The 22,740-nt window shown below is 41.0% G+C and overlaps 1 protein-coding gene across 2 annotated transcripts; it reads left to right on the plus strand.

The window, feature by feature from the left end:
- Nucleotides 1-49: 49 nt before the first annotated feature.
- On the plus strand, nt 50-17,942 carry med23 (mediator complex subunit 23). Of its 2 annotated transcripts, XM_085371860.1 has the most exons (31): nt 50-194; nt 439-470; nt 1,449-1,536; nt 1,619-1,743; nt 1,944-2,055; nt 2,304-2,402; nt 2,498-2,599; nt 2,695-2,764; nt 2,965-3,077; nt 3,160-3,255; nt 4,136-4,153; nt 8,202-8,408; nt 8,743-8,886; nt 9,056-9,201; nt 9,369-9,614; nt 9,695-9,837; nt 10,491-10,665; nt 11,103-11,266; nt 11,434-11,558; nt 11,681-11,886; nt 12,263-12,443; nt 12,558-12,728; nt 12,850-13,066; nt 13,313-13,422; nt 13,510-13,636; nt 14,000-14,165; nt 14,313-14,385; nt 14,472-14,686; nt 14,765-14,885; nt 14,988-15,119; nt 17,696-17,942. In XM_085371860.1, the coding sequence occupies exons 1-31, from the start codon at nt 144-146 to the stop codon at nt 17,921-17,923; spliced, it is 4,203 nt and encodes a 1,400-aa protein (XP_085227986.1). In that variant the 5' UTR covers nt 50-143; the 3' UTR covers nt 17,924-17,942. The 2 variants fall into 2 exon arrangements, with proteins under 2 accessions (XP_085227986.1, XP_085227987.1); XM_085371861.1 differs by lacking the exon at nt 4,136-4,153.
- Nucleotides 17,943-22,740: the final 4,798 nt, after the last annotated feature.

Here is a 22,740-nt window from a genome sequence, read left to right on the forward strand (position 1 = left end):
TCGCGCTTCTCATGCGGCCGCTTTCATTCTGCTTCCTTTTAGCATTTAGCTAGATGGGGTGGTTATCGTCTGTGCTCCCGTAGAGGAGTAACGGGTTTGAATTCTGGGATGGTTCGTTGAATAATTGTCTTTTGGTTGCAAACATGGCGCTTTCGATGGAAACACAGCTTCAGAGCATCTTTGAAGATGTTGTGGTAACTTGCACCTTTGTTTACTGAGTGTCAGCCGAGCTAACATTAGTTAGCATGTCAGATAACTGTAGTAGTATTTTCTATTTACTGAACTTACTTTGGATTGCAAATGAGCAGTCCTAAATATAACCAGATGGTGTTTTTACTTTATGTCCCCAACATGAGAATTAACAGCTATGGGTGCACCGTTAATATCACAAATCTTCACTTACGTTAATGTATTTTTATTTTCTCCTTCTTTTCTTAGAAAACTGAGATGATAGAAGAGGCCTTTGCTGGGTAAGGCTGCTCTGAATTCATGTTAATAACGCCCGATATTTGCAATTGCATTGTTATTAGCTTTAAAAGGTGTAATGTTAAGTTACTGCACACTGGTAGTGCTGCTGGATGTTTCAGCAGTAAGACCATACATACACTCACAGGCCACTTTGTTAGGTGCTGGAAACATTTCTCAGAGATTCTGGTCCACATTGACATGACAGCATCACACAGTTGCTGCAGATTTGTTGGCTGCTCCATCCATGATGTGAATCTCCTGTTTCACCACACCCCAAAAGTGTTCTGCTGGATTGAGATCTGGTGACTGTGGAGATCATTTGAGTACATTGAACTCATTGTCATGTTCGAGAAACTAGTTTGATGTAATTTGAATTTTAAGACATGCTGTGTTATCCTGCTTTGCTTCAGTGGCCTGTTCTTATTTTACATTACCGGCATCCATTATGTTCCTCAGCCGCTGTAGTCCATCTGCCTCGGGGTTTGACATGTTGTGTTCAGAGAGGCTCTTCTGAATAGGGGGGTTGTGTTTATCGGAGTTGCTTTTTTGTTCCCAGCACCTCAAAGCAATCTGGCCATTGTCCTGTGACCTCAACAAGGCATTTTCCACCAGAGAACTGCTGCTTGCTGCCTTTTCTCTCTTTTCTGGACCATTCTCTGAAAACCCTAGAGATGTATATGTGGGGAAATTCCCAGCAGATCATCAGTTTCTGAAATAATCAGACCAACCTGTTTAGCACCTACAACCATGCCATGTTCAAAGTCACTTAAATCACCTTTCTTCCCCATTCTTATGCTTAGTTTGAACTTAACTAGGTCTTCTTGACCATGTCCACATGCCTAAAGGCAGTTAGGTGATGTTGTGTGATCGATTGATTAGATAACTGTATTGAAAAGATGTGGCTAACAGAGTGGCCGGTGTGTGTATATTAAAATGTATGGAGCAAAATTAAATGCTAAAATTAAGAAGTGTGTTTTTAGGATGTTTATGGACACTCCAGAGGATGAGAGGACTAAGCTGATCAGTTGTCTTGGAGCCTTCAGACAGTACTGGGGAACCCTGCCACAGGTTTTTACACACACACATACACTCCCACTTGCTCACACCTACATGGCTGAGATTTCTCAGTTGCTCCAATGTCTTTCTGCAGGAGTCTCATGAACAGTGTGTGCAATGGATTGTGCGCTTTATACACAGTCAGCACAGCCCCAAGAGGATCTCCTTCCTCTACGACTGTCTGGCAATGGCTGTGGAGACCAGTCTTTTACCACCCAGGTACACACATACATATAGTGTGAGATTATTTGATGCCTAAAGAAGTAAAATGGGTTCAAAGAATGATTTATAATATTTCCATATATTAATTTATTATATTTAATTTATCTGTTTTATGACATCCCAATAATGAGTTGTTTTTAACTGTATTTATTATGTTTGATGTTATTTGTCTAAATCATTAATCTTCGTATCTTTAGGATGGTGTGCGTGGCCTTAATAAGCTCAGACAGTTTGGAGTGGGAAAGAACACAGTTGTGGGCATTAACTTTCAAGCTGATCCGCAAGATCATCGGGGGAGTGGACTACAAGGTCTCTGACACGAAACTTCTAGCACACAGACACATCTGGATCGATTCTTCCAATTCGTTTCTTCAATTCTTCGATTGTTTGTGCTTTTTTGTTTTGATTTTCAGTGGTTTTATTTTTGTTGACTGCTGCTAAACAGGGATCTCTGGCTTTTAGAAGAATATCCTACAATGTGTCATACGTTTTAAAGTCGTTTTAAGCTTTCCACGTGAGACACTTGTTCATGAATTCTTTTATACTTGTTGCGTCAGGGTGTTCGGGACCTGTTGAAAGCTGTGCTGGATAAAATTCAAACTATTCCTACCACTGTCAGCTCAGCTATAGTCCAGCAGCTTTTGGCTGCCAGAGAGGTACCCATCTTTATACCTTTAAAATGAATTATATGTCATTTTTGATGGTTTATTTGAATACTTTTTAGGTTTACTTATATTTATGCATGTTGCAGGTGGTAGAATATATCCTGGACAGAAACGCCTGTCTCCTTCCAGCCTACTTTGCTATCACAGAAATTAGAAAACTTTATCCAGAGGGGCAGCTCTCACACTGGGTGAGTGTTTGTGTAGCTATGTGTAACATTATATGTAACACTATATAGTCTGAATTTTTATTTGTGAATTCCTTATCATGTCTGTGCATTTTCAGCTTTTGGGCAGTTTGATATCAGACTTTGTGGATAGTTTTAGACCCACAGCCCGGATCAACTCTATCTGTGGTAAGAGGAACTGGTTGCTTCTCCTTTTATGGATTCCTGGAGATTTAAATATGCCGCTTATCATTTGAAGTGTTATTATTATTATTAATAGGACAGTCACTAGAAAGTGAATGAAAACTAAAAAGACAGTTTGTAGTTATTTATCTCATGTAGTCAGTCTGGTATGTACAATCATTTGTTGCGTCCGTGTGTCCTCACAGGACGATGCAGTCTGTTGCCAGTGGTGAATAACAGCGGTGCTATCTGTAATTCCTGGAAATTAGACCCCAGCACTCTTCGCTTCCCTCTGAGAGGCATGCTGCCGTTTGACAAGGTAACAAACGCGCTGGACTTATACACCACGCACACCTTTAGACGTACAGAAGTTTGATTGTGATTTGTGTGTTATCATATAGGACCTTTTTGAGCCACAGACAGGGTTGCTACGCTATGTACTAGAACAGCCTTATTCAAGAGAGATGGTGTGCAACATGTTGGGGCTCAACAAGCAGGTAAAACAACCTCATCTTCTTTTGTATTTTTCCCTTTGCCTCCATATCAAGACCTCCAAATGCCCCCACATTTCCTGCCCCCGTTATTTTCATCTTACCATCTTTTATCTGCTCCTGCTCTTGCTGTTTCCCTTATCCTCCATGATCTTTTCTTTGCGTTGTAATTCGGCACGGGTTCTTCACTTTTCTTTGCCACCCTCCTTATATCCTTCTCCCGTCACACCTCTCTTACCTTGTTTCCCTTGTAGTCCTTATAACACACCTATATAAGAACAAATGTAAAGCAACGCTGTGAGCTTGGCCCATAATGCACTGGTGTCAGTTTGCCCTGTTGGGTTCATGCAGTTTCAGCTCAGCCCAGTTCACTTAGCACAAACATCCACACAGTGTGTCAAGCTGTCATTGAATCCAGACAGTTTGGCATTATCACAAATATTTCTGTGTAGGTTCTCAGTTATCCCGGTCATGGCAATATAAGGAGCTTAAAAAGAAAAGCAACTGGACTACTTTAAGTTTCTTGAAGACGAAGCTTCTTCAAGAAACTTAAAGAAGTCCAGTCGCTTTTCTTCCGGGCTCCTTGGATTGTTAACACAAAGCTATAATCAACGCTGTATATGGATATTTCTTTATATTTTGACTTGGAGTAAATAACCCAGAATCTGGTTTATATATCTGAATTGGCTGAGTTGAAACTAACTGTGCTGAACAGACAGTAAACAACCTAGCTACCTTAGTCACCACTTTCTTTTCTGTCTCTCCTTCCCTCGCCCCCCCTCCTCTCTCCGTTTCATCCTCTTTCTTTGTTTCTCTTCCTTTTCTCTCTCTTTTGTCCTCTGGCTGTGTGTTGTATTTGTCTGTCTCTCTGCCATGCGCTCTCTAGACTCTGAACATTGCCCAGGTATGTCCTCTTCCTGGTTGCCTGACCGACCCAACTAACCAGCTCATTGGACGCTTAGCTTTTTTTTTAGGCACACTGACGACCTGAAACTGGAGAAATGAAGAAAACTTGAAGTGGAACAAAAGGGAAACATGACAGAGCTTGAGATGGACACAGCAGGGCTCCATAAATGGTAGACTGGTGTGGTTAAATAAATATTTGACAGGTGCACTGTTAGGGAGATATTAAAGATTACCAGAAAAAGCAGTTAGTTTAATGGGAAGCCAGGGAGACTTTGAGTCATTAACTGCACATGACTTGTTCAATTAACAGGTCGCTGTGTACATTTTTTAATAATGCCTGTTTGCTTTGCATCACACCTGCACACCTTATCTCTACCTTACCTTATCTTTTTTGTATCCTCCTTGATATTTTCTGTTAATATTCAGTATATATGATCTTGGCAAAAAAAAAGAAGCACCTTGATTATAATTATTTAGGCTTAGTTAAATTAATGCTTAATGATAAATAGATGAAAAATAGGTCTGTGATTAGCCATGATTACCACTAAGCCTCTTATATTGGGGGTTGTCAGTCAGCTGAAAGCTTTCAAGCTCCAAGTTTCTCAGTAATGCTTAGTACTTGGATTTGTGCTTAGCATGTTTCTGCATAATTCTATTTACTTATTAATGAGTACTCCTCAACTTTGCCTCATTGTGGCCCAACAGACGCAGTTGATTAACATTTTTAGTTAGCAATCCTAATGTCAGCTGAGCTAACTGACACTGATCATACGGATACAGTCCAGACTAAGAGAGCTGCAGCTCCTCTGAGCCGCAAAAGAGCAAATGTAGTCCCAGCTAACAAGTTGACCTTAATTATTTCTGACTTTAAACCCTGCTGTTGACATTTCAAGTCCTGCTGCACTGCATGTATGGATGTAGTCTGGTGCTTGCCTGTTGTTAGCAAGGTCCTCCCGTGTCGGACCTGCTGCTGCTTTCTGTTGTGCTGACCGGGGGCAACACTGAACTATTTTGACTAAGCGGTGCTCTTGTCTTTGGTGATTAATGCAATTTGTTATTGTTATATTTGTTAGCCAAGAGCAAGCTTGCAAATCAAGCAATAGCTAGCCATGTGGCAGACAGTGACTACAGCAGACTACAGACCCAAACAGAAAGGTTAGTGTGTGCCACAGCAAGCGCAGAAACATTGTGCTGTACCTACAAGTAGACAAGCAAAATATTAGGCACCTCACAGGTTAACTTATCATAACTTTATTACTTTTTACATAAATAAAAGGCAGGCTGGCTATGCTTTGTTTAATTATAGTCCAGTCTGCATTTTAAGTTGATAGCTCTTAAATAATGCTACTGCACTGTGATAGCAAACTGGATTGCATTAGTCAAAAATGATAAAGTGGCTCTAATTTGTATTGCTTACATTCACCTTATTCCTTTCCAGTAAAAGCTGTAAGGTGACTCTGGAAGGTCAAATAAACTGTAACTTTGGAAAACACCAGGTTTAGCACACAAAACACAAGCTAGGTTAAGTAAAACAATGGAAATAGGGAAAAAAACTGGTTAGTGCGATGGCTAGCACAGTTGCCTCAAAGCAAGAAGGTCCTGGGTTTGAACCCCCATCATGCCGGGGCTGTTCTATGTAGGCCTTGCTTGTTCTCCCCGTGTTTGTGTGGGTTATGTCTGGGTTCCTCCCACAGACTTAGTGAGGTTAGGTCAATTACTGTATATAAACGGTCCATAGATGTCAGTGGTTTGTGACCTGTCCTGGGTGTAGGGTCTCTCACCCCATGACCCTGAGTTGGATAAGTGGAAGAAAATGGACGGATGGATGAAAATAGAGAAAAATACTGTAAAAGCACACAAAAAACAACAGAAATAGAACAAAATCTCACAACGCTTTGCAAAAAAAGAAGAAACACAATGAAAGTGTCTTTGGGGGACACGATAATGTGACGGAAGAGCCGTGGAAATGACAAGCTAACAGTAAATGGCTAATAGCAAACATGTATCTACAGTATTATACAAACCACGTTATTAAAACACACATTACCTGCAACTTTTTCTCCTCAGCTTCTTGTAAGTAGGTCTCAGTGCAGTCGTTTGCATGTTTTGGTTTTTGTCTCCCCAAAAAACACTTCTGTGTGTGATTTCTTTTATGTTTGTTTGTTTAGTTTTTTCTCTTTCCATTATGATTTGTGTGCTTCTGCGGCGTACTTTCTTAAGTTGCAATGCGTTTGACCTCTCTGAGCCACCGTAAAGCGGCTCATAAACCAAATAGTTCTTTTCAGGTTTGAGATGGACTGGATTTTTGTTACAGGTCAAAATAATTAAATAAGGGGGTGGCCCGTGAGGACCGCAGTGCTTTATTGCATTTGCATAGTTTGTGGTTATTGTCAGCAGGTCAGTGGAACATTTTAATTACGGGCGTTATGTTAATAAATAAGATGCTACCTGAATATATCTTCCTGAAAATGCAATTTCATTACATTGTGCTGGTGCATGATGGGTTAGAATTTAAAGAAGAAGAAAAAAAGGTTCCCATTAGTCAGGCTGTTGATCAGTTACAGTATAAACTAGCTGCTGGTTATATTGCTGGTTTTTAAATATATCACTGGGTGATCTGTGTACATGATTTATTTGTAGACAACAGATATGCCTGTGGATCTCTCTCTTACTCTTTTTCTTCTATCTGTTTGTTGCCCTTTTCTCTCTCATTCTGTGAGCATGTGTGTGTTTGCCTGCGGTGGAAGAGAAGCTGTGCCGAAGGCCAAAGCAAAGAAAAATCGGATGGTCATTTTCACAGCTACTCTTCTTCCTCCCACTCACACCTTTGTCCCTTCCCAGACCTGTTAGTCTGCATGTGGGAATGTGTTGCAGTGGCTGGTTTGCTGTTTTATGCTGTGCCTTTTAGTGCCGTACCTGACCTGTTCGTGCTGTGCTGTTCAGTCCCTCGTGTCTCAGTGTAAGAAGGGCTCTGTTAAGAGGCCTGACATGAATGTCAATGCCTGCGCTGCAGAGATCCTCACTCCTTCTGCTCTAATTTTGCCTTTTTACATGTAGAAGATGGAACAAATGTGAAGGCCATATGTCAGGAAAGTGTGCAGCTTTTTTTATGAAATCATAGTTCTTTTTAAATTAAATAACAGACCCAGCGACATGAAATATCAGCTACCTCATACAGTAGAACAGGGGCTGTGTGGATTGTAAGTGAAGCCTGTAATATTATTATTATTATTATTATCATTATTAACCCTTATTAGATGGAAAAATAAAAAGATTTAAAAACCCTCTCATTTCCACTAATCCTCCATTTCTTTTCCTTTTTTTTCTTTTTATCCCACCCGTCTTTTAAATAGATGCATTTTTTTAATTCTTCATGATAGAGCATGGGTTATACTGGATATACTGGAGCCAGTACAGATTTTGAAGTGTTAAAAATTCTAGTATGGATATCCTGGCCAATATTCTTTCTATATGTTTGCTCAGACTATAATATAATTATATTAAAAAGGAAAATTATGGGCTTATTTGTCAAACTAGTTAGCTTTAGCGTCTATCCGTTTCTGAATCTTCTGATATAACAGCTACTTCTGAGCTTGTGAACCTTGTGACTGTTTCACATATGGAATGAAACCCCTTATTTTAAATCTTTTGTATGTATTAGAGCTGTAAAAGATTTCACAGAAGACCAAAACACATCTTCTTTTCTGTATAGTAACACAAGCTGAGGACCAGAATATTAAGGGATATGGGTAAATACTGGAATATGGCTACAGTCCATTGTGACAACACAAGAAGGAGATGCTGTCCTGCACGCAGTGATCTTTTTAACAGTATCTGGAATAACTGTCAACAAAAATGTTTGAATGTGAAGTAATTTATTAAAGATTTTATTTTTATTCTCTCCTATGTCTATCTTTCTGTCTTTCTTCCTTCAATCCGACCTTCCTTTCCTCTCTTCTTAACTCCACTTCTTTTTGTCTCCTTTGGCTTTTTTCCTCCCTTCTTCTCACCGTTTTCTTTATCCTGTAACACACCTCCCCTCCCAGCATAAGCAGCGTTGCCCGGTGCTGGAAGAGCAGCTGGTGGACCTGGTGGTGTACGCCATGGAGCGCTCTGAGACTGAGGAACACTTTGACGCCGATATCGGAGGAACTAGTCAGCTGCTGTGGCAGCACCTCTCCTCCCAGCTCATCTTCTTTGTGTTGTTTCAGTTTGCAAGTTTCCCTCACATGGTGCTGTCGCTACACCAAAAGGTATGAGGAGAGAAAAAGAAAAACATTTACAGCATGTTTACAGTCAGTTAGGGGCATGAGTGTAATACATGTGTTTACAGTGAACTGGGGAAGCCTCTTGGATGAGAGGTGAAACATCTTCCCAAACTTTAAGAAGCTCAGTTGCCTTTTTCAAGCTTTTGAGACGTGTTTAAATGTATGCAATGGAGTGAGTTGTAGCACGTGTCATAACATTTATTAAATATGTTTAACAACATGTTACTAACAAGGAAAAAATTAAATGAAGCAGATTAAATTCTGTGTATATGTGTTTTTAATGATTTATTTTCTCTTTTCCCTTATTTGTTCTCATCAGCTTGCAGGTAGAGGTCTCATTAAAGGGAGAGATCATCTTATGTGGGTCCTGCTTCAGTTCATATCAGGAAGCATTCAGAAGAACGCCTTAGCTGACTTCCTGCCTGTCATGAAGCTTTTTGACCTGCTTTACCCAGAAAAAGAGGTACAAGTTATTGCAACTTGTACTGTCCCATTTTTATCTTGTTTTTGTCTTGTTTTTTTATTAGATCTATGTTTTAAATATTCATCATTCTAATATTTTACTGGGGTGGTACAATAGACTAATATTGCTTGTGGTATGAGTGTCACCATCGCTTTCTGTTCCTCTTCAGTGCATTCCAGTTCCTGACATTAACAAACCCCAGTCGACCCATTCGTTCGCTATGACCTGCATCTGGATCCATTTGAACCGCAAAGCTCAGAACGACAACTCCAAACTGCAGATACCCATACCGCACTCTCTGAAGCTGCACCATGAGTATGTCTTTCACAAAGATATGCATTTAGCGATAATAAATACTTCAAAAGTCATAATTTTCCCTAAACAGGGCATACCTGGTTAATTGCTAATGTCGCCCAGAATTCATAAAATGACAAACGTCCTTTGCGGCTCTCTGTCCACCGCTTTTCCCCTTCTTTCTTTAGATTTCTTCAGCAGTCGCTGCGTAACAAGACCCTGGGCATGTCCGACTATAAGATCGCCCTGCTGTGTAACGCCTATAGCACCAACTCGGAGTGCTTCACTCTGCCAATGGGCGTCCTGGTTGAGACCATCTATGGAAATGGATCCATGAGGATCAACCTTCCCGGCACCAACTGTATGGCTTCGGGATCGGTCACTCCGCTGCCCATGAATCTGCTGGATTCGCTCACTGTGCATGCAAAGATGAGGTAAATGAGTAAAACACAGAGAATGTTTTAATTAATTTCTTCTACTTCAAATCCCTGATAGCCTGCCCTCCGGTCTCCAGTCTGATCCACAGTATTGCCACGCGTGTCATCAAATTGGCCCATGCCAAGTCCAGCATTGCTCTTGCCCCTGCATTGGTAGAGACGTACAGCAGATTGTTGGTCTACATGGAAATTGAGTCCCTGGGCATCAAAGGATTCATCAGTGAGTCTATTTTTAAAACTCACTTAAAGTTTGCACTATGTTGAATTGTAGATGTATGAACTGTTATTTTATTTGAGGAGGAGATCATTTTACTTCTAATAGTTGTTTGGGATTGTCACGTCATACTTCTGTAGAGATAGCTAGATGCTAGATTCTGAAGTACTGCAAACATAGCATATGGACACCTGCACTCCTTTAGGCCAACTTCCAACTCCCAAGTTGAACCGTTGTAAAAATGTAAAGAGAAGAATGTACAGATATTTGTAAAAGTAAAAAGTTGCCTGAAAAATAAATGCTCAGGTAAAGTACAGATACATGAAAATTCTACTTAAGTAAAGTATGAAGTATTTGTACTTCATTATTTCCCAGCTCTGCAAATAGCCGACATAAAGCCGTCTGAATGTGTCAGGCTTCAGAATAGTGTTATTAATCTCTATATTTATAGTATCATGAACATTTTAATGACATTTACTGAGGAAGCAGGTTTATTTACATGATACTGTTTCATTATGGGGTTTTGCAGTACTATCGATATATTGAGCTAGTAAAATTTGCAAGTGTTACAGTTTACTGGGACACAGTTACATTATTATTTATTCTCTTTGGAGCTCCAGAAACGTTTTAAATAATGAGAAACACTCTTGTCTGTCCAGGTCAGTTGTTGCCCAACGTGTTCAAGTCTCACGCGTGGGGAATCCTTCACACATTACTGGAGATGTTCAGTTACAGGATGCATCACATCCAGCCACACTACAGAGTCCAGCTGCTGAGTCACCTGCACAGCTTGGCTGCTGTGCCACAGACCAACCAGAACCAGCTACATCTGTGGTAATGTAGAAGCATGTGTCGCATATAGCTAGTTCCTGCTAATATTAGAAATTTAAAGCAAAATTCCACATTTTGTTGCTTTTTGAAGTCGAAAGATTAAATCAAAACAAATATTAAAATGCAGCGTGAGTGTTGTGTGCTCTTTTAATGCACTTTATTGCCTTTGAACTTGAAATTTGTGATGTTCCTACCATGAAGTGAAAATGATCTGAAACTTGAAAGTTATTCTTTTAAGTCCTTCTGTTTGAAATAGTTATTTGCTTAATTCTAATTATTTACTCAGGTAAACTAACTGTGGAAGACAGAAAAGTCCCACACAACATGTTCTCATGTTGTCCAACTCAACTGAGAAACAAATTAAGCACAAAAAAATGTTCATCAGGATTATGATGTAGTGAAAAAGAGTCATCATTCCTCTTTCTGTCTTTGTCCTGAAGTGTTGAGAGCACAGCTCTGCGCCTGATCACAGCTTTGGGGAGCTCGGAGGTGCAGCCGCAGTTCACCCGCTTCCTCAATGACCCAAAGACAGTTTTGTCAGCCGAATCCGAAGAGCTGAATCGCGCCCTGATTCTCACTCTGGCCAGAGCCACACACGTCACCGGTACTCACTCAGTTTTTGAAGCCTCATTTGCAGGGTTGTTTTGGGTTTGTTTTTTTTTGCTGCCCGCTTCATTTTAGCCATTGTTTCGCTTTTTGCTTCACTTCTAATCATCGTGTTTGACTGAAATCCGTCTCGTTTTATTTGTCACCTGCTTCCTGTATGTGCAGATTTCTTCACAGGGTCTGACTCCATCCAGGGCACTTGGTGTAAGGACATCCTGCAGACAATCATGAGTTTTACGCCTCATAACTGGGCCTCACACACGCTATCCTGCTTCCCTGCACCACTACAGGTGCAGATATTATGTTATGCAAAATATTCAAGTAATAATTGTGGTTTATTGTTGTTTTTCTCTGTCAAATAAAACGTCTGAATCTTGCTGTAGTGACTCCTGGACCTCTGTTTTTGCTTCAGGCGTTTTTCAAGCAGAACAACGTTCCTCAGGAGTCGCGCTTCAATCTGAAGAAGAACGTCGAGGAGGAGTACAGGAAGTGGAAGTCGATGGCCAATGAGAATGACATCATCACCCACTTCTCCATGCAGGGCTCACCTCCACTGTTCCTCTGTCTGCTGTGGAAGATGCTGCTGGAGATGGACCATATAAACCAAATAGGCTTTAGGTTTGTTATACATGAGTTAAGCTTCCACATGTATATAAAAAGTAGAGCGCAGCGGGGGAAAAAAGAAATACTTAATTAAATAATCCAAAGCTGTGATCAGCGAGAATATTACTTGTTTATGTTTCCAGGTTACACTCACTATTAAAGACACTGCTGAGTGTATTTTAATGAACCCTGTGTTAATGATGCATCTCATCTCTGTTGTTGAGGCATTTTAAATTTAACATTTTACATCAATTAACCAGGAAGGCGGGGGTGGGTCCTACACAGCATCTGTGACTAATTGATCCCGAGGGAGAAAGCTGCCTTATTGTGGGATGATGAGCTAACTGCTGTTTTTTGTGGGGGGTTTTCCATTTCTTTTTTGGTCCCTCAGGGTCTTGGAACGTATTGGAGCACGTGCACTGGTGGCTCACGTGCGCACATTTGCCGACTTCCTCGTCTATGAGTTCTCAACGTCAGCTGGCGGGCAGCAGCTTAACAAGTGCATTGAAATACTCAATGACATGGTCTGGAAATACAACATAGTCACGCTGGATAGACTCATTCTGTGCCTGGTGAGGACAGACGGAGAACTACAGGATTATATACTGTAACAAAGACATCATTGATTCTACACTTTTTCTTTGCCCATGCTGCAATACGATAAGGGTCCATGTCTCTGCCTTCAGGCGATGCGTAGCCACGAGGGAAACGAGGCTCAGGTTTGCTACTTCATAATCCAGCTGCTGCTGCTGAAGCCCAATGACTTCAGAAACCGAGTCAACGATTTTGTCAAGGAGAATGCTCCCGAGCACTGGCTGCAGAACGACTGGCACAGCAAACACATGAGCTACCACAAGGTATACGTGCGACAGAACACGTTCCATTAAAAGTTAGTTCCACAACTGTGAGACATCTCAAAAAGTCAAGTTAAATGTAGAAATTAAATCAAATCTGTTTTAAAATGACCATTTCTTCCAGAAATACCCAGAGAAGTTGTACTTTGAGGGTCTCGCAGACCAAGTCAACCCTCCCATGCAGCTCCAGCCTCAGTACCTGCCAATCTACTTTGGGAATGTGTGTCTGCGCTTTCTGCCCGTTTTTGACATTGTCATCCACCGCTTCCTGGAGCTCCTTCCTGTCTCCAAGTCTCTGGAGACGCTGCTGGATCATCTGGGAGGGCTGTACAAGTTCCACGGTGAGTAGGGCTACGAGGAGGACTGTGCGGGTCCAAGATGAGGGGAGTTGGATTCACTAGGACGTCTTAACGCATTCTGAAACAGGAAATCCCAGGCAGCTCATTCAGTGGGAGAAATGTTTCATCACTCATCTAAGTAACTTCTCCAGTCATCCACTTATCAGAATCAGCTTTTTGGGATAAAAAAGGGAAGGTGAACTTTGCCATTAATTGGGGATTTGTATTTACCGCTGCGTTTCTTTGCAGATCGCCCTGTGACCTACCTGTACAACACCCTTCACTACTATGAGAGACACCTGAGAGACAGAACCAACCTCAAGAGAAAACTGGTTCATGCCATCATGTCTTCACTGAAGGTAAACAGAGAAGACACATTCATTAATTCATGTATCTGAATAGCTAATGCGCAATTATTGATATCAGTGTAACGTTTTATTTTGCAGGACAACCGCACTCCAGGCTGGTGTCTCAGCGAAACCTATCTGAGGTTTGGCATGAATGCCCGTGAAGAAAACGTGTGGATCCCTGATGACACCTACTACTGCAAGCTGATTGGACGCCTTGTGGACAATATCCTTCATTAATCTATCACTCTTAACAACAAAAGACCAATGTCTGGTCATGGAAAGTCATTGGTCTTTTGGGCTGCTGGAAAGTATATTTACCTTACCGCTGTGAGTTCTTGTCTCCCTTAATAGCTTTAAAGAGGGATTGTATTTATTAATCCATCTAAGCTCATTTTATTGCAGCCTCGGGGGTTGTTAAAGTAGAAAAGAGTTATTAAAAACAAGATAAAATCGGTTGGATGGGGTTCGTGTGCTCCACGAAAACAATATGCGTTTAATTAAAAGTGGAACAAGTAAAACATCCGTGCTTCCATGAAGGCTGTTTTCTCCTCTGGTGATTGTTTATCCTCCTTAGCTTTTACCTCACCCATGGCGGGAAAGTCACCGGGTCCTTTTCCCAACTGTGACTGGAGGTTCAACGAGTTCCCCAACCCTGCGGCCCACGCCCTGCACGTCACCTGTGTGGAGCTGATGGCTTTGGCCGTGCCAGGAAAAGATGTGGGAAACGCTTTGCTTAATGTTGTGTTGAAAAGGTGCAGTAAGCAAGCCATGTGCAATCACTGTAAAGTTTATGGGTCTCATTAGGCTTAAATGGCATCTTTTTGGAATTAATAGTGTTCTGTAGTGTATGCAGAATATTTTAATGATCCCTAAAATCATCTTCTCCTTTCACCTTTTAGTCAGCCTCTGGTCCCCAGAGAGAACATCACTGCCTGGATGAATGCCATTGGACTTGTGATCACTGCACTTCCAGTAAGAAAAATACTCTGACTTTCAGCTTTCACCATAAACTGATGTTCAGATTTTGTCGCCGTGACAACCTGTGATCTCCTCTTCAGGAACCATACTGGATCGTTCTCCACGACCGCATCGTTTCTGTGATCAGCTCTCCGGCATTAACATCGGAGACAGAGTGGACAGGCTATCCCTTTGCCTTGCTTGACTTCACCGCCTGCCACCAGAGCTACAGTGAAATGAACTGCAGCTACGTGCTAGCATTAGCACACGCCGTGTGGCATCACTCATCCATCGGACAGCTGTCTCTGATCCCCAAGTGAGGCGCTCTCCTTGTTTCTATCCTGTAAGACTGTTTCTTTTTGCTCTCCTCATGTCTTTCTGTGTCTTTGCGTAGATTCCTGTCAGAGACTCTGAAGCCAGTCGTCAAGACAGAGTTCCAGCTGCTGTACGTGTATCACCTGGTGGGGCCGTTCCTTCAGCGCTTCCAGCAAGAGAGGACGCGTTGCATGTTGGAGGTACACTTCAGACGTTCTGTTTATCTTACATGAAAGATATCATTTAGTTTTGTCTTTCTCCTGGTGGATTTTTGTACATTTTGCTCTGTGTTGCTATTTCAGATTGGTGTTGCCTTCTATGAGATGCTGCAGGCAGTTGACAAACACTGTCAGCATCTCAGCTACATGGACCCGATCTGCGATTTCCTGTATCACATTAAATACATGTACACTGGAGACAGCGTGAAGGAGCAGGTGAGCTTTTGACGGCTCCTTGGAGCATAGCAGTGTCACAACAACAATCCAATCCAGTTTTATTTATAGGGCATTTTTTATACATGCAAATTTGACAAAGTGCTGTACAAAGCACCAAAACACCACACACAATCAGTGAAACAATAAAAAAAAAACAACAATAAAAATAATAATATATTGAAAGTAAGAACACACCACTGTCGTTGTGAGTTAAAAGCCAGTTTGTGTTGAGTTTTTTAAAAATGAGGAGATCATCCTAAAAGATGGGCAGGGAGATCATTCCATAATTAAGAGATGATTACTGAAAAAATGGTCCATGTACCTCAGCGATCTTGAGCGAACATATGCGGTCAGCAACTCAGACAGTACACGCGTGGTCATCCAGGAAAGGTTTTAAAAGCAAATAATAAAATCTTAAAACAAACAGGGAGCCAGCGGAAGGAGGCCAGGATGGGTGAGCACTGGTTAATACAAGCTGTGGCATTTTGGACCAACTGCATGCGAGCAACGGAAGCTTTGATTTATTGTGAACTCGCTAATAGTGGATACAGGAACAGGAAAGTTCCTGTCATTTAATTGTTTATCTGTTATTGCCAGTGTGGGGAAACAGTCTTTATCAATAGGAAACGCTGTAAAAATGATGAAAATACAGTTGAAAGTTAAAAATCTTTGCACTCCTTCACATTTTCTAAAGTTGTCCAGTGACCGGATTAGCATCATCATCAGGGGATTCTGTCCCCGAGGCCTTATGTTTGATACCACTGCACTAGAACCATATTAATATTATTTATGAGCCCTAAATATTACCCTCTAAATACAGTGCAGTTATCAGCATTGCCTTGTTTAATTGCACTGCGAAGGCGTGCATACAGCATTGTTTGTCTGTAAATATCACGCTTGCTAACGGAAATTTCCCTGCAGGTTTGAATAAGAGGCCTGACTGAGGCAAGGGTTACCCTGTTTTCTGCTTTTTTTTTATCCACCGTATACTACTGCAGCTTAGATTTGTGCACAAAATTGACCTATTATGTTGCAGATGAAAGCTTCCAGAAAACGGAACTGCTGCAGAAATTCAAATAAATCCAAACAGAAAGTCTCTAAATATAATTTGTTTGGAGAAATGATGACATGCCAGTAGGACTGTGTAATTATGTGCACAGAGATTAAAAAGTGTGCTACCCTTTGAATAATAGATACCCTAAAATCTGCAGTAAGAAGATGATGAAACCATCATCATGTAAAACAGGGAAAACCAACTGACAAGAAATCTGTGGCTTTTACACACATTCTGAGTGCATGCTGCTCCTCAAAACACAGTTGCTGTTTTTTTTTATCTCCATTTATCCACTCATTCATTTTTTTTGTTGCTTATTTGGATCTGAGTCACATGGGCACAGATGCCCAGACCTCCCTCTTTTTGCAATGTTTCCAAGCCACCTGTCAGATGTAATCTCTCCTTCATGTCCTGGGTCTTCTTTGGAGCCTCCCTCTGTTGGGACATGCCAGAAATATCTCACCTGATCAGATGCCCGAACCTCAATCTTCCTCCTCTTGATGTGGAGGAGTGGCGGCTCTACTTTGAGTCCCTCGCAATCTCTAAGGCTGAGCTCAGACACCGTTTGGATGGAGTTCATTTCTGGTGCTTATATCTGCAATCTTATTCTTTTGGTCAGTTCTCACAGACATAGGTGAGGGTAGGACCGTAGATGTACAGCTTCACAACAGCAGGTAGCCTCTGCATGGATGTCAACACTGCACAAGTCTGTTCCCCTCTCTCGTGAACAAGACCCATCCATCCAGGGGTTGCAAGGGACCTGGAGCCTATCCTGTGTCAGTGTGAAAGAGAGGATACACTCTGGACAGGTTATCAGTCTGCCACCAGACTAACAGACAGACAACCATTTGAACTCACATTCACCTGTGGGTAATTTAGAAACACCATTTAAGCCAGGCTACCTTGAGAGAAACCTTGCAGATTCCAAGCAGAAAGGCTGTCATGGATTCGAACCCAGTACCTTCTCTCTGTAAACACCAAGATCCCAGAGATACTTAAACGCCTCCATTTGGAGCAACAGCTTACTCCTGATCAGGAGTGGCCACTCCACTCTTGACCAATTGAGAATCCCGGCCTAAGGCTCAGAGGCACTAATTTTCATTTTCAAGTGTTCACTCTCAGCTGCAAACCTCACCAGCGTGACCTGGAGGTTACCGCTTAAAGAAATTCATCATCTTCAAAAAGTAGAGAGGCGATCCTGAGACTTCATCTCTTGGCTGGTTTTCATCACTTTTTTGCCGTTTTAGTTTGAGCTGAGGTGCAATCCCAGAGGCGTGCCCGACTTTATAAGAGCAGGTTTGTTCCAAGCCACCACAGGACACAATATGCTGTGTTTTTGGTGCAGTAATTCTAAAGAAGCAAATGTGATAAATACTGATGTGATGCTTAACTGGTAATTACAAAGCACCTCTCTGACACAACCTAATTGCCTTTCTTGTTTAGTTCCTGCTTTTAGCTCTGTCTACATCACTGTATTCACTTCTCATCCTTTATCCTTCCACCTTTTTTGTGCTTTGTCTAGGTGGAGAAAATCATCATGACTCTGCGTCCTGCCATGAAGCTGCGTCTGCGCTTCATCACGCACAGCAGCAAGATAGAGACGTCATCCTCAGCTGCCAGCGCTGCCTCCGCTTCCTCCGCCTCTTCCTCCTCCGCCACCCCGCAGCCCCCTCCGTCCACACTCTCATCCTCCACCGCTGCCGCCTCGCCCTCCCCCTCCTCCTCACAGCACACACACACACCTATGTAGGTGGCCTTGCCAAACACAAACACACAGTAGCGATCATAACTATGAACTTAAATTTTGTTCGTTTTATTCTCATTTAGATATTTTGTATCTCGTGTGTTTATAAACAAGGCCTCCTGCAAGAATTTTGTGCAAATTATTTTCAAAATCTCAACTTATGACAAAGTTAAGAAGAAAAAAAATTTGTTTGTTTTATGTTTTTCTGTTCAGGAAACTCCATAGACTGAGTTTGACAAAATATTTAAGCCTTAACATAACAGACAAAATGGGTCACAGGAAAACAGAAGATTTTTTGTGGCGTAATTTTATCGTATTTTTCTTTGTAGACATTTTTTATGTTGTACATTATTACTTCATTAAAAACGGAGGCAAGTTTTTAAAATAATGGGTCTTTGTAACAAAAACTGTGTATTTCTTTATTTAGACTGTATCCTCATAGTCTCAAACCGGTGATCTTTCATGTGTTCATGTGTCAACCACTTCACCTACACATGGATCCACTATGTTACTGTAAATATAATAACCATGCATATTAAGGTTTTTCTAAGAATTATTCAGTCAAACTAAAATTTTGTGTTTTTTGTTGCTCCTCTCATGTTTTTCATTTGTTCCTGGGCAGGCTAGAAATACCAGAGATTCTGACAGGTCAGCTCACCCCTTACTCTTACTGTGGACAAACACCTGTTTAGTAGGTGAGCCCAAAGCAATATACAGGTTCTGTCTGATGCAATATAGTAACAACCAGCAGGGGGAGCCCAGCATTTACAGTTGACATCAGTCACTTTCCTCACAGATGGAATTAATGAAGGATGGAGGGAGTCATACATTAGGAACCTTACCTTACCTTGCCCCATTTGATTGGTTCCCTTTCTCAATGCCAGAGGATATGGAAAAAGCACATAAACAGGTATCCATTAAGTTTGGTAGAAAGTCACACTCTGAGCCAGTAACACTTTGTATTCTGGCAGAGAGCTGGAGCTGGGAATTTTGCCATTTGACAGTTGGCAGTAAAGCTAATGGTTAGACATAGACTTCATTCCAAATCCTTGGGGTATATTGTTGGGTCAGTAAATCAAATTATAATTAAATTGGTGCCTTTGGATGTTGGGCAGTGGCGAGGGTAACTACATAGTTTTACCAACTATTTTTACTTCCCACTGGAGAAGCTGAACTACAGCAAAGCTGATCAATGGAAACATGTAGTTTAGATTCCTAAAGCTGCTTAGAGGAAGTAGTTAAATATTAGTTTACATCATTTATTCAAAATATCACAGAAAACTACCAACAAATGATATTTCCTTTTATGTCACATTGTAGTTTTAGTATGTGTTTATGTAAATCATCATGGAAATGTATCCAACTGCAAAATTGAGTCAGAAGTAGTGAAGTCTTATTCTCTAGTGTCAGTGTTCATCTCTGATTATTATCCCAAATTTGCTGTTATATGGCACATGGATAAACTAAACATCGTTCCACTCAAGAACAAACGTAATATACTAAAATAAAAAAGGTCACACTGGTGCTGTAAAGTGTAACATATTACAAAAGCACCTTAAAGGAGTGTGTTACTGCACTTGTGTGTTGAAAGTCATAATGCTCTTTGACCCACAATCTGGAAGGATGTTAATTACGGAGCCCCTCTGATGACATGGTACAAAAAATAAATAAATTGTGGCCACGAAATACTATTTCGAGGGCACGAAATAGGTATAACGTGCCCACGAAATACTTATTTGTGGCCACGAAACACTTGATGATATATATATATATTATCCCAGGGCACATTCACTAGAACCTGCGTCAGCCATAGTACGGAGTCCTTGCTGTTGGTGATGTCCTTAAGGTGAGTGTATTATATTTTATATTTATTTCATATTGTTATCCCGCAATTCGGCAGTTATTTATTCAGACCTATATTGTTACTATGTTCTAAATGGTATCTGCTGACGTTTCAAATGTTGTATCCTCATGTTGTTAGTACACGGACGTCACCATCCAGGAAAGAATCTATACTCTCAAGGCTACGACAAAGACTGACAGGAGCTGAGGGAATGCCTCCTAAAAAGAAATTGTCTCAGTGGGCAGAAAATACAAATGCAAAACGAACAGTTAGACGAATTGAGGTTGGCTGGATGGATTTTGATGAGTCGAAGGGTGGGTTCAAACAGGTGAAGTCTGTAAGTGGTGGTGGAACAAGGCATTTATCTGTAGATAAAAATGAAACCGTGTCAAATATCAAACTTATGGCTGAAAATCTGTTTTTCCCCAATGGCACCTCAAAAAAAAAACAAAAGTCTTTCACACTATTCAACTCATATTGAGAGCTCACAGATGCATGTGGATGCTTCCAGTACAGTTGATGAGTTGTATAAGCAAAGTAAAGTCAAAATTCTGCGACTTTATCTGTGTACCAGAAAGAAAACACAACAGCAGCCCCAAGACGTAGAGGCCATTCATGCAATAACCCAGCCCTCTGTGGTAGATCTCACTGGCAATGAACCTAATCAGGCCGCTGATGATCTGTTGGCGGAAAACATAAATTCAGAACCATCAAACTTTGTAATTAATGATGGAGCTTCCACAAGTGGATATTTTGAACTGAATGACACATTACCATGGGATGGTCTGCCAAATGTAGGTGAAAGTGAAGATTCTGATGCAGTTGTTATTATTAGTGGGGATAACAGGGTGGATATTAGTGTGGTTGAACTAAACCCTGAAACACTGTTTACAGAAAAAGAGTCTGATCCACCTCATCACACATTGTCTCTCTCACCGGGGCTGACAGGAGAGGCCAATATTCCTGACCAAGCACCCCCTGAACCACGATCTTGTCCCGTAATACTAACTGTTAGAAGAGGTCATTGTCTTACTGATTTGATCAGTGCCTTTAAGGACTCAAACATTATTTCATCTGAGGTCAATATCAAAATGTTGTTACCAAATGGAGAGCTTGAACAGGGGGAAGGAAGTGGTGTTTTGCGGGACTGCCTGACAGAATTTTGGATGGATTTCTATGACAGCTGCACATTGGGAGTTGAGGTGAAAGTCCCATTCATTCGGCATGACTTTCAGTGTGAAGAATGGCAGGCTATAGCTAGAGTGTTTGTTGTAGGGTGGAAGCAAGCTGGTTACTTCCCAGTGAAGCTTGCAATACCCTTTCTGGAGGAGATATTGTACGGCTCAACAACCAGTAGTTTAAAAGATTCCTTTCTTTTGTACGTCTCACAAGAAGAGCGATCTGTTCTCCTGAAGGCTTTGGATGACTTCAATTCAGTGGATACAGATGAATTGCTGGAAGTACTTGATGCACATGAGTGCAAGCAGGTTCCTACCAAGGACACACTGCTCCCTGTTTTGGCACAGATAGGACACAAAGTACTTATTCAGGCCCCAATGTTTGTAATCAAGTGCTGGCGTCCCGTTGTGGGTTCTGTAGCTGGTTTACTCCCACCAGAAGGACTGCATCATTTCATAGCAGAAAAAAAACCGACTGTAAAAACAGTGAAGGAGCTTCTAATCTTTCCAGAGGAGATGACAGCTGCCCAGTCAACAGTTTCTCGTTACCTGAAAAGGTACATTGGAGAAATTGATTTCAATTATCTTCAGCTTTTCCTGCGGTTCTGTACAGGATCCAATCTGTTGGATAAAGCCATACTAATTGAGTTCATAGAAACTACAGATTTCCTCCGCAGACCACAATCCCACACATGTGGATGTGTACTAAAGCTGCCCCTTGGTTATCACAGCTATCCAGACTTTCGCAGTGAATTTAACAGCATTCTCGCAAGCTCTATGTGGGTGATGGATGTGGTGTAGGTCAGTGTTACCCAACCTTGGTCCTCAAGGCACTCTGCCCTACACGTTTTAGGTTTTCCACCCTAACAGTTCATAGAAACACGGGTGTAGTTAACAGTAACATGAAGGAATGAATGTGAATGTTCAATAGACTGGGTGGTTAAGTTCTCTTAACAGTGTAGCCCGTTGTGCCTTTTTCATGTGCAGCCTTTTTTTTCATCTGGTCAGTAAGTGCTTTCTTAGTTTCTCCCCCCAATTAAAATAGTAAGCTAAAGGGAATGTTCAGGTTTTTTAAAGTGGAGTTACCTGTAGTAGACAGCACTTAGCACTCTGATTTTGCAGAAGCAGCAGTGAGTGTTGGGGACAAAATAAGGCAACAAATTGGTTGGGGAATGAGACCACAAAACAACACCAGTTGAAAATACATATACATATTTAAATAACATTTTCAGTGCTTCACCTGGTAGGAATCCGTACACTAAACATAGAAGTGCATCTGTTCCTGCTGCACACATTGTTACTGTGTTTTTGGCTAGTGCCAAAATAAATTACTAATTTTAACATTCTAATACTTTTTTACTACAGGAAGAGTAACAAATATTTCCAATATAGCATACAGTAACAGTTCTACAAACTGGAAGATTGCTGAGTGCTTTCTACTGTATATACATACATAAGTACAACACCATTACAAATACCATATTCCAACTGATTAAGCATGTTCTATATTAAAGTATTTCAGATGTTTGCAGAAATCTTAATAGAAACAAGAATGTGAACCTTTATGTTCCTAATGGGTTTAGAAGAAAAGTTGTCAATTACAGAGATTGGTTACATTGTAAAGAGGTTTGTATAACATTTTAGAAATAACTGTTATTTTATCCTGTTATTATATGCAAAATACAACCTGTTTTTGAGTATGGTGTATTTTGAAAGACACCAGTAAACCATTCTCATTGGTACAAAACTTTGTCCTCTCTGTTACATTCTATACATCTTTAAACATGAACATGTCTAATGAC

This window comes from Diplotaxodon limnothrissa, linkage group LG15, assembly GCF_057381915.1.
Source record: "Diplotaxodon limnothrissa isolate DT_005_m linkage group LG15, D_limnothrissa_male_GT1.1, whole genome shotgun sequence".
Classification (NCBI taxonomy): domain Eukaryota; kingdom Metazoa; phylum Chordata; class Actinopteri; order Cichliformes; family Cichlidae; genus Diplotaxodon; species Diplotaxodon limnothrissa.

Bases quoted from the DNA above. Each gene is read 5' to 3' on its own strand.
- med23 (XM_085371860.1), top strand. From the start codon at position 144: ATGGCGCTTTCGATGGAAACACAGCTTCAGAGCATCTTTGAAGATGTT. The intron at 1,744-1,943 runs GTACACACATAC...TCGTATCTTTAG, and splicing joins ACCAGTCTTTTACCACCCAG to GATGGTGTGCGTGGCCTTAA. The intron at 2,600-2,694 runs GTGAGTGTTTGT...GTGCATTTTCAG, and splicing joins AGGGGCAGCTCTCACACTGG to CTTTTGGGCAGTTTGATATC.